General features: G+C 46.8%; 1 protein-coding gene across 4 annotated transcripts in view; it reads right to left on the bottom strand.

The window, feature by feature from the left end:
- The window catches only part of EXOC6B (exocyst complex component 6B), a 273058-nt gene that overhangs the window by 132464 nt on the left and 126385 nt on the right, over nucleotides 1–14209 (bottom strand). For all 4 annotated transcript variants that reach the window (XM_054391402.1, XM_054391401.1, XM_054391404.1 and 1 more), the window contains exon 8: nucleotides 5505–5573. In XM_054391402.1, coding sequence (XP_054247377.1) covers nucleotides 5505–5573 — 69 coding nt within the window. The remainder of the gene's footprint in view (nucleotides 1–5504; nucleotides 5574–14209) is intronic.

The following is a 14209-nucleotide window of genomic DNA, read 5'->3' as shown; positions in this document are numbered from 1 at the left end:
GGATGTTGGAGTCCCCCCGTGGAGAGGTGGGGAAGGGGCTGGAACGTCACAGCCACCACAGGCAAGCAGATGAGCAACCAGCCTGCAAATTTATTAGTCCTCAAACGCAGAAGAGGGAGGATTAATGCAGGCAGCACAATCCCCAGCACACTTCTAAGAGGAATTACACAAAATATTATTTAAGTGGAGAGCTGGGAGGAGACTAATGATCCGCCGCCGGATTTGCGGCATCTCCCACTTCAAATGAGAGCTGCTCAGCTTGGAGACACAGTGGTGTTCCCCATCCTCAGCCAACCAGTCCACCTTGAGCCCCCAAGTCCCTGAAATTCTCTGCAGCTTTTTCCAATGCAAACACATCCATTTCAGCAATAACCAAAACCCAAACCTTAGTTTCTCCTCCCAAGGTTGTCTTGGCTCTGCTAAGCCAGCACAATCTAAGCCAGCTGATATCTCAGCTACAGAGATATCGAATCAGAGGATCATTGAGGTTGGAAAAGACCTTTAAGCTCATCCAACCATTAATATAAAACATATTCTTCACTAAAACAGGCAAATGTACCCAGTGGATATAGGGTATGCACAAGGTTTGTATTTGAACAGGAATTTAAAGACACTTCTACATTGATCATGTGGGTGGGTTTCACTTCTTGGTTTGCCTTCTCTTTTTTACCTTTCCTAATGTGTTTCGTGCATCAAAGCAGCTTTAGGGTTAGAGAGGCTTGGGGTAGAAGCAATGCAGCAGATAAAAATGTCAGTGCTGAGATAGGACAAATTTATAGTAAATACCTGTCAGCTGCTATTTATCTAAATTATCCAGCTCTGGGATTCTCCAGAAATACTTCAGCAGCTCTGAGGCAGCTACGGTTTTAAGTCTCTATTTACATCAGAATTTGCTCTCTTTTTCTCTCTTTTTTTTTTTTTTTGGACACTTGTTCTTTACCCTAAAATGACCCCTTTGTAGCTGGGATCAAAGAGCTGGGAGTGTCGATACCAGTGTCTTCATGAACATGTGAAGAACCTCAAAGTAATTGGTAACCAATTAGCATAAAGCCAGAAAAAAAACCCACCTTGCTGAGGCAAACCCTAAATGAGTACAAACAGGCAACAGCACTGGCTGAAGCAGGAGCTTAAGTGACTTAAATCACCATCAGCTGCCTTTGAGACAACCTCTTGGAAGCATCCTCTGTGCAAACCACTTAGACTTTTTTTTTGGCTTTTGGGGTTTTTTGAAATTCCTTTCTGCTCTTGGTTCGCTCTTTTCTTTCTGCCTTGCTACGGCTCATGGGAAACATGAAACAAAAAGTGCTTTTCATTTTGTGTTATGTAAAGCAAAGCAATTCTATGTCTTGGCCTTGGAATACAAGGCACCCAACAGCTGTTCAGATGATCTAGCAGATAAACCATCTGGCCCAAACCTCACCTTTCCTAATTTATTTTGGATATCGATCAAAGCAGCTCAAGCACTACATAGACTTTGGTCAGAGACAACATAAAAGATAAAAAAAGGCAATGGCAAAATCACTGCACTGAAATCATCTTGTTTCTTCTTTATATAATAATATTACTATTTTCAACAACCTTTTCTATTAACTCAAGGAAAATACAGACCTGATACCAGTCACCTAACCATGCTGCAGATGAATGTCCTCAAATAGCACATCGCTGCTGAACAGAAACTAAGTGGAGTTTAGGGCTTGCAATCAGCTAAACCTACACACAGACTTTGGCCAGTTTAGCAAGGGAGACCAGGGCAGGACCCAAGATTTGTGTGTCCTGGCTCTGCTGCTGCCTCCCTTCCTTCACCCTTTTATATAATGAATTGGTATCTGAAAACCCACAACATTCGTGGTTCCAGACAGTTTTGATTTTCCTAGGAAAAGGACAGTACACACTTGTCTAATGTTACCAGGATTCCTACTGGGACATCCAGGCTGTAATGTGGTTACCAATCTGTACAGGACAGACCTGGACCTGTTGAAGCACGGACAGAGGCCACAGCAATGATGTGAGGGCTGGAAGCCCTCTGCTGTGAGGCCAGACTGAGAGAGTTGGGGTCATTCAGCCTGCAGAAGAGAAGGCTCCAGGGAGACCTTCTGGTGGCCTTTCAGTACTTAGATGGGCAAAGCAGTAAGCTGGGGACAGACTTTTTAGCAGGGCCTGTTGTGACAGGACAAGAGTTGGAAACTAAAAAAGAGAGATTCAGACTAGAGAGGAGGAAGAAATGTTTGCAGTGAGGGTGGTGAGAGACTGGCTCAGGTTGCCCAGGTAGGAGTAAATGCCCCATGCCAAAACCACTCCAGCTCAGGTCAGACAGGGCTCTAAGCAACCTGCTCTAGCTGAAGATGTCCCTGCTGACTGCAGGGGAGCTGGACTAGACGACCTTCACAATCCCTTCCCTCCCAAACCACTCAGTGATTCTACCTGAGAAGCCTTTTGTCATGCCACTCAGGGTGTATTCGCTACATGCAGAAACCACAGGCAGGGCAAGGACTTGTTTTTCCAGGCACCATTTAGGGACACAAGACCCAAACCACCAAATCAGAGAGGGTTAGTCGAGCAGAGAAGGGTCATCCATGTGTACAGCTCCACGTAGAACACACAAATACACTCCTGAGATGTTTTGTTCTGTGCCTGCAGATATTGACAGCCTGCCCTACGCCCATTTCTTCCTCAAGACGCCGTGCCCCTGTTTCTCACAAGAAAAGGAATCGCGGATGAATGGTCCCATAAAGCATCCCAGCAGAGCCTGTCCTCCCCTGAGCCGTCACCACGCCAAGGTCCAACTCTCAATTAACCCCCGCCTGACCTTCCTTCACTTTCTTTCCCCCTCCTCTGCCCTTCCTGAGAAAGTTCAGCGTTTCCTGGAAAAGTCTCCTCGCCTGTTTGATTTTGTACTTCGCCTTGGTTGCTGAAGGAAGGATTTACAGGTGCCTGGCCCCCGCTGCAAGACCATGACCGCAGGCTGACCTCCCGTTACAATATGTGAACTCCTGCCCTGCTGATAAGGCTGGCAGATATGAGTAGGATTTTTCAAATAATCCTTTGGGAATTTATAAGCAGCACAGCCATAAAACCGAGGTGACTGGAAGGTCGATTTCACTAAAAATAATAAATATCTCCATGTTTATTCAACGTGGGCCTTTTTAACTGCAGGCCAGGCGCTTAGATAACGCTATTGTAAATGACAAATATTAGGAGTTTTTGGTAACTATTACATTATGATCCTTCCGTCTGACACTGATGTGGCCGTTTCCCTTGATGCCTGCTGGATCTCTGACATTGTTCAACCCAAGCTGGGCCTAGAAAGCCAGGGCAGGATTCAACCACGGGTCAGGAAAAGGGCAGTTTTCTTTCCAGGAGCCTCTACTACTGTTGGTTACCTTATTCTCTTGCTCCTGTCTCACCAAGACACCTTCTTTAGAGCTCTGCTGTGCACTTTTGCTCATTACCAGGGCTTTTGGCTGAACTAGAAGAGTAGGGGGAGAAGGACTGAATGCTCTCAGCTCAGTATGGGAACAGAGGATGCTAGCCTGCTGGCATGAAACCCCTGCACCAAGTTTAACCTCACCACTACCATTTCCAACACCAAGACACTATTCTTTTGGCAAGAACCAGATGCTCCTTGAGGTTACTTCCACCCTACTATTCTATGATTCTGAGCACCACTGAAAAGTAGCTGGTCCCATCCTCTTGACACCTGTCCTTTAGATATTGATGAGTATTAAGAAGATACTTTCTCAGGCTGCTCTTCTCCAGGCTAAACAGCCCTAGGGCTTTCAGCCTTCCCTCCTCACAGAGACTCTCCAGTCCTCTCAGCATTTTTGTAGCCTCCACTGAACTCTCTCCAATAGTTTCCTGTCTCTCTTTAACTGGGGAGCCTAAACTGGACACAGCACTCCAAATGTGGCCTCACTAGGGCAGAGTAGATAAGGAAGAGAACCTCCCTCAACCTCTTGGCCACATTCTTCTTCACACACCCCTGGGGACCATCTGCCTTCTTGGCCAGGAGGGCACATGGCTGTCTCACAGGGAACTTCTTGTCCAGCAGCACTCCCAGTTCCTTTTTAGCAGAGCTGCTTTTCAGGAGGGAATATAACCTAAATGGTTTCAGAGGGAATATAATGTGAATGGCTATTTCAGATTAAAAAACAAAGCAACAAGACAAGAACAAAGCCCCAGTGGAGAAACAAGACCATTTCCAACATGCAAAATTGACATCCCCCAAGCTCCTCACCCTTTTCAAAAGAGCTTTCTGTATAACCCCAGTTACATAAATACCCTTGCAACGAACAAGTGCACGTAAGCTACACAAACAGGATCCCTAATCCTGTTTTCGTTCTACGTGTTCTTCACTGAAGTTTCTCCAAAGAAAGTGACACTTTGAAATCCACAAACCATCTCAGACCAGTTGTAATCTTCAATTAGCACACTCCCTGAACCAGGCTCCTGACGCCGGATTTGAGGAGGAGGAGTTTTTGTCCAAGAAAAACAGAATAACGCATTTTGGGTAGGTTAACTTTTTCATTCCAATAAAGTATCGTGGCAATGTAGCCAAATTACATAATTATTAACAGATGAGGGCACAAAAAAGATTTTATATAAATGTTTTTGATGACAATTCTTTTCCTTTTCACAAATTCATTTGCATGCATTGCTGGCGAAACTGGCTTGAGAAGTGCCTGAAAAACAATTCTCTCTCAAGCCTGGCTCCACGGTGGAAAGGGAGGAAAGCTGTGAACAGAGTGCTCCTTTCATCTGCTGCCTGCCCTTCAGATTGCTCAACCACAGGAGAAGAGCCCTTGGAAAGCTCTTTCTCTCCAAAGAATGGACTCATAGAACACAGGTTCTCTGGGCCCACAGATGCAAGGCTCAGCCACTGCTGCAGGCGTCTTAGAAATTAAGAGTTGAAGGGTAAGCTACAAAGGGCACCTCATTGCCCTTGTTATAAATAAGTAAGTTTAAAAAAAATCAATGCCTTATGTACTCACAATGTCTGAGACAGAATACAGCTCATCCAGCAGCCCACAGCCACGGAGGTGGGAGCTCTCCTGAGAAGTTCTAAAGGACCTAACACTGCTCAGAGCAACACTTTTTAGCTAGTAACCAATCACCAACACAGGAGACTTTCAGTTTGACCACATTTTTCACTGCAAAAGGGAACTACTTGAGACAGTCCAGTGGAGCCTTCCTACCCTCAAGCAAATCAACACTCCTGCCTAACTTGGTGTCAATCATACTGAGGGTTCCCTTGATCCCTTTTTCCAGATCATTGATGAAAATAATGAAGAGAAGAAGCCCCAGCCCTGAGCTCTGGGAACATCACTTGTGACCATCACCCAATCGAAATTAACTCTATTCACCACATCTTCTTGGGCCCAGCCACCCAGTCAGTTTTTCTGCAGCCACCTCCTTCCCACAACATTGATGGAAGCAGCAGCACTCCACCATCTTCTCTAAATGACAACCCAGTGTGAGCAACACTGGTGGGGAGGACAGTTACTTACCAGCACGGAGTATATGTGTAGGCATCGGTACACTGGAGAAAAGTCCACCAGTTCCTGGGCTCCAGGCACCTAGAAAACAGCAGGAGATCAGTGTGGATGATACAGAAGACATCCAGGTGAGTGCAACTCCAATATATCCACAATCAGGTAAGTGCAACTCCAAAGCATGCAAGTCCCACCAAGAAAAACACCAAGATTTCAGGCATGGAACAATTAGAGTGACCACTGGCACCTATCTGGATTTACAATATTTACATTTTGTAACATTTCTGAAAGTAGGAAAATTTCATTTGATACTGCTCTTGACTCATCTACACTCCATGATGAAATCCCATTGCAGCCTCCCATCGGGCAGAGGGGAACCTCATGAAGTTCAACCAGGGCAAGTCCTGCATCTGGGGAGGAACAATTCCCTGCACCAGTACACATTAGGGGTTGACTTGCTGCAAAGCAGCTCTGCAGAGAAGGACCTGGGAATGCTGCTGGACAACAATGTCATCGTGAGCTAGCAAAGTGCCCTTGAGGCCAGGAAGGCCAATGGGACGCTGGGGTACACTACGATGACTGTGATCAGCAGTTCACCTATGAGGCTGCTGGAGCCCTGGGGCAGGCTGACCAGAGAGATTGTGGAGACTCCTCCTCTGCAGAGATTCCAGCCTTGCCTGGACATTGCAATCCTGGGCAAGCTGCTGTGGGTGACACTGCTTTAGCAGGGGGGTTGGACTGGATGATCTCCAGAGATCCCTTCCACCCTCTCCCCCCCATGCTGGGATTCTGTTTGGTCCTCTCTTAGCCAGCTCAGCAGAGATTTTGTTTTGGCCATAGGCTTCAATACAAGCTCAAGCATCCTGGCACAAACCATCTGGGTACTTATGAAACAAAGGAGAACAACAACAACAACGAAAATCAAACCCTTCTTCTCTAGGTTTCTAGTCTGGATTCTTTAAAAGCACAAATTCTATTTTTTTTTTCTTTTTTTTTTTTTCCTGCCAAACACCCGCACCACACAGACTCCACCACCTTTCAACAGCACAGTGAGTCTTGCACAGGGACAAGGAAGCTCATTTTGGAAGGGTGGGACAGAGGGAGGGAGGGGGAGAGGAAAGATCAGAGGAAGAATTTGCATACAAGAAGCTTGTGTCCTTTGGAGATGTTCAAGCCAACACAGTATTAAGCTTGTTGGCCAAGGCATAAAGCTGAAGCAAGCATCCTTCTCCCCAAAAATTCAGAGAGGAGGGGAGTGTTCTGTTGACATGTGGTGGAAAAAAGTGGAGAAAGATGAAAGGGAGCAATGGACAGGCCTGGGAAACATGTTTATTTTATATATTTTTAATTATGCTTAAGAGGCATTCCTGCTAAAAAAGGAGGTAGGATGAAGAAGAGAGAAGCTTCTATCTGGGTGAGGGTATGCCAGCCTCAACCAACCCTGGGGCAAGTGGTCCTCCTCATCTAAAGCAATGGCTCCAAGCTGGGGAGTGCAGAAGTTATGGGCTGGAAAGGGAAAACAGGGGATTGTGTCACAGACTCTCCTGTGTAATGTGGAACTGCAGCTGACAAACAATCTCCTCCACAGTCCTCAGCACTGCAGGGTTCTTGGATAGAGCTGAAACAATGAAAGACACTATAGAGACACAGCAACAACACATGGCACAGGAGCCACCACACCACTACGATGGGACCATCCTGAACTACCAGACTGGCTTTGAGGCCACAAAAAAAAAACCTTAACAGACCCTACCTGGTGGAGCAGGGAGGAGAAGCAGCTGACTGGGAACAAGGCAGCAAAGAGGAATTTAGTGGTATGGCACAAGCCTGCTCACCCATCTCACCTGGCCTGCCCTCTGCCCTTGCACCAAGCACTCCACTGTGTCACTTAACACCTCTGTCAGTGACATAGGCAGTGGGATGGATGCACCCTCAGCACGTTTGCAGATGACACCAAGCTGATGTAGCACAAAGTGACATGGATAGGCTTGAGAAGTGGCCCTGGATGCACCTCATCAGATTCAACAAGGCCAAATGCAAGGTCCTGCATGTGAGCCAGGACGATTCTCAGTATCAATACAAGGGCATGAAAGGATGGAGAGCAACACTGTGGAGAAGTACTGGGGGATATTGGTGGGTGAGGAGCTGGATGTGAGCTGGCACCAGAACCAGCTGTGTCCTGGGCTGATCCCCAGCAGCATAGGCAGCAGGGGCAGGGAGGGGATTCTGCTCCTCTGCTGTGCTCTGCTGAGACCCAACCTGCAGTGCTGGGGCCAGCTCTGGAGTCCTCAACACAGCAAAGACATGGACCTGTTGGAGCAGGGCCAGAGAAGACAACAGCGATGATGGGAGAGCTGGAAGCCCTCTGCTGTGAGGCCAGGCTGAGAGAGCTGAGATTGTTCAAGGTGGAAGAGAGACTTTCTGGTGGCCTTTCAGTTCTTAAAAGGGTCTGTCAAAAAGCTGGGGAAAAACTCAATCAGGATAAGTGGTGATCATTTTAAATTAAAAAAGGGTAAATTGAGATTAGATGGAAGGAATAAAATCCTCCCTCTGAGGGTGGTGAGACACTGGCCCATGTTGCCCAGAGAAGTTGTGGATTTCCATCCCTGGAAGTGTTCAAGGCCAGGTCAGACAGGCTTTGAGCAACCTGTTCTAGCAGAGGATGTCCCTACCTATGGCAGGGGGTTGAAACTAAATGATCTTTAAGGTCCCTTCCAATCCAAACCATTCTGTGATCTGAGCAGCTCTTGCCGACAGGCAAGGTTGGCTCTCTGGGAAGGAGGGTTTGTGAGCAAGGCATGGGGCTGGCACTGCCTGTGTGGCCCTTTGCATGCTGAATGTGGCTGTTAAACAAGCCCCAGCCCAGACTGCCAGCCACAGCCAGGGCAGGCAGCTGTGAAACACAGCTCACCATCTCACTAACATCTCTTGCTTTCACCTTTATAAGGCTTTATAAGGCTTTATGTGACAATTGCAGACACTAGGCAGCAATTCTGCTGTGTTAATGCCAATTTTATCACATCTTCTCTGTCATTTATTTTCCATTTGCAGTCTCCCAGGTCTTCTAATGCCCCGTAAACAGCTCTCCAGGCCAGATTTCAGCTGGTTTGTGGACTCCTCGGATACAGATTCTGCCTTGCTTTATTCCTCCAGCATTCAGCTCAATTGGTCTCCAGTTGGTAGGACAGTAAATCACTCCTGGCTCCAAAATCCCCGATTGCAAAACAGCTGGAGATCACTAAAGCAGAGAGGGAAGCATCGGTACTGGCTCGACCCAGCCATCCTCCGGCGACCACCATCAGCGTGGGGAAGCTGGACTGGATGGACCCGAGTCCAGCCTGTGTTTTTCTAAGGGAGGAGAAATCTGTCATCCCTTCACATCATCTTCAAAGCAGGAGATGTTTTCCTACAAATTTGAATTCGGGATCAAACGGTTTTGCTCCTCTTGGATTTGGGGCACTAGTTGAACACGGTCCACAGAGAAATATTTCTGATAAAGATTTGTGAAATCAGGATATTGCCAAAAACGGAGCTCACTCCCACAGAGAAATTCTTTTCAAAGCAGACTGCAACATTTTCACAGTCTCTGATCTTCTGTAAGAACTTTCAAGCCCACACACACTCTTACGAATAAATCTGCTGGACTGTCCTGCTGAGTGAAGATCTCCAAGACGCTGAATTGCTAATCTAGGTAGAACACTATCAGACCTGGAAGTGCAAGCTCTGGGCCACAAGAAAGCTTTTTTGCAAACAGAAAGACAAGCACCCAAAAACTGAGCTAGGAACTTCAATATACTGTATAGACCTACAAGATATCTAAGGAAAGGAACAGATCGACTCGTCCACATACAGCCAGAGCCCAACAACTGAAGAGATAATCATCCCATAAATTAAAACCTTTCCAGTATAGACCTCTGAATAACAGGGAATATGTGAAATTATGTCAGTAGCTAGATTAATACATTCTACAATTTAAACACATCTAGCAGTAGGTTCAACAAGGTCAAGCGCTGGATCCTGCATGTGGGTCACAACAACCCCATGAATGCTCCAGGCTTGGGGTAGAGTGGCTGGAAACTGCCTGATGGAAAAGGACTTGGTGATGCTGATCATCAGCTGGCTGAACATGGGCCGCTGCATGGCCAAGAAGGCCAACAGCATCCTGGCTTGGATCAGCAGGACCCAGGCAGGGATCATTCCCCTGTACTTGGAACTGATGGACAAGAAGAAATGGCCAAAAGTTGCACTACAGTGTGTTTAGGGTGAACATGAGGAACAATTTCTTCCCCCAAAGGGTTACAAAGCCCTGGGCCAGGCTACCCAGGGCAGTTAAACCCCATCCCTGGAGGGGTTTAAAAGCCACACAGATGTGGTGCTGGGGGACACAGTTTAGTGGTGACCTAGCAGTGCTGGGTTAACAGTTGGACTTGATGTTCTTGGAGGTTTCTACCAGCCTAAACAAGTCTATGACTCTGATTCTATATTTATCTATTTAGCTAACACTTGGATATTTAGACCTATCTAAAAAGTCAGCACATCCCCTTTAGCAGTGACTTGATTTCCTGAGCCAAGGCTGCACTACCAGTGTTCAACAAAATAAAGATCTGATTTTCAAAACTTAATGATGTAAAGAGACCAAGAGCTGCCTCGTAACAGGACTGATTCCTCCCCTGACATGTCCCCTCCAGCCTAATCTTTCTTTTTTTTTTCTTTTCTTTTCATTTACAGAACAAAGAATTTATTCATCTTGTCTGAAATATTCCCTGTCCACAAAACATCAGCTTCACAAACCTCATTCCCAAATCCTGCATCCAGCACGTTCCTGGTGCTGGGAGCAGAGGCAGACCTGTCACTTTCTGTAAACAGCCAAGCCCTCTCTTCTTGCAAGAACATTTTCACTTGGGTTAAACACTGACTGTAGCAAATTTAACCCATGGGAGACAAGTTCTCAATAGAAATGTTCGAGTCAAACTGCTACAAGAGATGGTGGCAGTTGGTGGCCCAGAGTTTAGGGATGCTCTGCTCTGGATTTAGACAGAGATGCAATAGTTTTTGATGCACACAGAAACAGACACATTCATCCCTCTTTCAGTGAGGGAAAAGAACCTCCAGATCTAAACACCAGGAACTCAGGAGAGCTGCTTGATGAACCATCTCATACCCACACACATGGGTAAGGTGGTGCAGAGGAACACACACAACACTGCATCCACAAAGGCTCAACTCCAACAGAGGACACTGAGCAGTCTGAGCGTCTTACTGTGATGCACACACTGTAGAAAGCCTCTGTTCACCTTACAGAGTGAAACTCTACTGCTCAGAGTAGCATTGGTACTGTACTGTGTCCAGCTCTAGAGTCCTCGAGACAAGAAAGTCATGGACTTGTTGGAATGGGTACAAAGGAGGCCACAGAAAGAATCACAGGGATGAAGAAAGGCTGAGAGAGCTTTGGGGCTGTTCAGCCTAGAGAACAGAAAGCTCTGGGGAGACCTTTCCTACAGAGGAAGTTTTCACTCTTTGGGTGGTGAAACACAGGCACAGATTGCCAAGAGAGGTGGTAGATGTCCCATCCCTGGAAACATTCCAGGTCATGTCAAATGGGGCTCTGAGCAAGCTGGTCTAGTTGTAGATGTCCCTGCAGAGGGGTTGGACTAGATGACCTTTATAGGTCCCTCGCAACCCAAAGCATTTCATGATGCAACAAACAATCTTTGGGTAGGAGCAGCCAGGAAGCACTTTTCCCCATGCTGAACACAGGTTTAGAACAAACTGCTGCAGCCCTGCTGTATCTCAGGTGCCCTTTGACTGTCCCAGAGTGTCCCACAGCTTAACCTTGGGGGAAAATCCTGAATGCTTTTGCAAGGTCAAGAGGACACTCAGAATACTGTGATACTGGAAGTGGACAGCTGGTCCTGCAGACTAACTGATCTCACTCTGGCTCACGTCATAGACAACAGGCAGACAGCTTTGTCTGGGAACAGAGAGGTTTCTCGCAGTGTCCAAGATGGTTTTTGCACAATTACTCATGGAAGTAAAGAAAACACAGAGGCTGATGGCACCTAACAAAGCCATTTATCAGGGAAAGTCAGGAGAGTTCTCTGGGGTGCCTGCTGTATCTCCCAAAATGCTGTAAGAGATCCATGACACTCACTGAGAGAATTCCAGCTCAGTCCTACAGCCAGGTCACCCTGAAAGCATGCCAAAAGCATGATGGATTTTGGCTACACCTCACACCTGCTGATGTCCTGAGTGCCAAACTCCTTCTCCAGATAGAAAACTGTCTGGAATTTGTAGATTTGTTATTCAGAGATAGCTAAAGAATGTGCGATGTCCTTCCTTAAAATTTCACCTTCTCCATAAAGAAGCCCCTGGGAGTCCAATTCAACCCAACCACTTCACAGACACCTGAGCAGCCTTTCTTAGGGACAGGAAAAAACAATGCAGGCGACTTTGTCCTGCTGTACTCAGGATCACAAAAGAAAAGTCATCGAAAATGAGAAGAATCTGGATGAGCTTTGTAGTTTTCTGGATGTTTTATACTACAAAGGGAAGAGCTGGCACAAACTGGACATACTGTGGAGCTACTCACTGTGAAATGCAAATTCTCCTTCCATAACTTGACATTCATAAAAGCTGAATTTAAGCCTTCTCCCAGCTCACTTCACAGCTGGGCCCATCCCTCACTCCCATTATAGTGGGAGATGCCACCTCTGTGAAGCATTTGTGCTGAAGCAAGACAAGTCTGGACCATAATGTCTCCAACCTGGAGAACCACATCTCATGTCAGTCCTGCTGAATGCAGCTGGCAGAGCTGCAAGGGAGAGAATGATCTACACTGCAATACATAGAACTTTAGAATCATTTTGACTGGAAGAAGCCTTTAAGATCATTGAGTTCAACAGTTAATCCAGCACTGTCATGTCCACCACTACAACATTAGCACCATTTCAGGGAAGAAATTGTTCCTCATGTGCTACCTAAACCTTCCCTGACACAACTTGAGGTCATTTCCTCTTGTCCTATCGCTTGTACCTTGGGAGAAGAGACCAACCCCCACATCACTCCAAACACTTTTCAAGGAGTTATAGAGAGAGAGAAGGTCTCCCCTCATCCTTCTTTTCCCCAGGCTAAACAACCCGAGGTTCCTCAGCTGCTCCTCACAAGACTTGTGCTCTAGAGCCTTCACCAGATTGTTGCTCTTCCCTGGACACGCTCCAGCACTGTGGAATGAGAGGCCCAAAACTGAACCCAGGATTCAAGATGCAGCCTCACCAGTGCCAAATACAGGGGAATGATCTCTGCTCTGGTCCTGCTGGCCACACTATTGCTGATACAACCAGGATGCTGTTGGCCTTCTTGGCCACCTGGGCATATGCAGGCTCATATTCAGCTGGCACTCAACCAGATCCTTAACCATAGGGCCACTCTTCACCAAGCTTGGAGCATTCATGTGGTTGTTGGGACCCATGTGCAAGACTTGCCCTTATTGAACCTCCTCACACTGGCCTCAGCCTGGCTCTGTAGAGCCTCCAAACCCTCCAGCCCATCAACTCCTACCCAACTCGGTGTTGTCTGCAAAGTGACTGAGAGTGCACTCAATGCCCTCATCCAGATCACTGATAAAGATATCAAAGTACTGAGCTCTGAGGAACACCACCTGTGATTGGCAACTCTGGTTTAGCTCCATTCCCCATCAACCTCTGGGCCCAGCCATGCACCCAGAGAAAAGAACACCTGCCCAAGCTATGAGCAGCCAGGTTCTCCAGAAGAACACCACAGGCTGCAGTGTCAAAGGCTATATTAAACTGCAGGTAGACTACATCCAGCCTTCAGCCACCAGAAAGCCAGGCCAAGCAGACAGAGCAGCTCTGCAGGGCCTGGACCCATTGAGCTCTGTTTCATCACCACGGACAGCTGCCTCATTTGCCCATCCCCCAACCTTCATCATCATCTCCACCTTCAGTCTCTCCACTTAGGATCAGCAGGGGCTTTAAAAACACTCAGAGGTAAGATTTCATCTGCCTTCAGATGAGTTAATTCTGTTCAGCAATCCACTTGAGAGATTTCTCTCAGCTGCATTATAAAAATTATTGTCTTTAAAATCTTCCTTCCTTAGAAAGTTCCTTAATAATCTTCCCTCCTTAGTATGGGAGAGGGAGCTTGGACTATTTGATCTTTAATGGCTGCTTACAACCCAAGATGTTTTATGACTCCACACATTTCAATCTGATGCCTGGACTGGCATCACAAAAGTAAGAGAGACTGATGACCACAGGGCTGGAACCCTTCTGCTGTGAGGCCAGGCTGAGAGAGTTAGAGTTGTTCAGCCTGGAGAAGAGAAAGCTCCAGGGAGACCTTCTGGCAGCCTTTCAGCTCTTTAAAGAGGACAATCAGAAAGAGAGGGACAGACTCTTCATCAGGGACTGTAGTGATGGGACAGGTGGTGATGGTTTTAAACTGAAAGAGGGTAGGTTTGGTTTAAAGGAAGAAGTTCTTCACTGTGAGAATGGTGAAACACTGGCACAGGTTGCCTGGGGAGGTTGTAGATGCCTCATCCTTGGGAAGCATTCAAGGCCATGTTAGAAAGGGTTGCTCTAGTGGAAGGTGTCTCTGTCCATGGCAGGGAGGTTGGACTACATGATCTTTAGGGTCTCTTCCAACCCAAAGCATTCTGTGATTGTAGGCTTTTGAGAGCGAGATGAAACAAAAGCTACTGAAGG

Source organism: Indicator indicator, chromosome 23, assembly GCF_027791375.1.
Source record: "Indicator indicator isolate 239-I01 chromosome 23, UM_Iind_1.1, whole genome shotgun sequence".
Classification (NCBI taxonomy): Eukaryota; Metazoa; Chordata; class Aves; order Piciformes; family Indicatoridae; genus Indicator; species Indicator indicator.
This window is presented reverse-complemented; position numbering and strand designations above follow the sequence as displayed.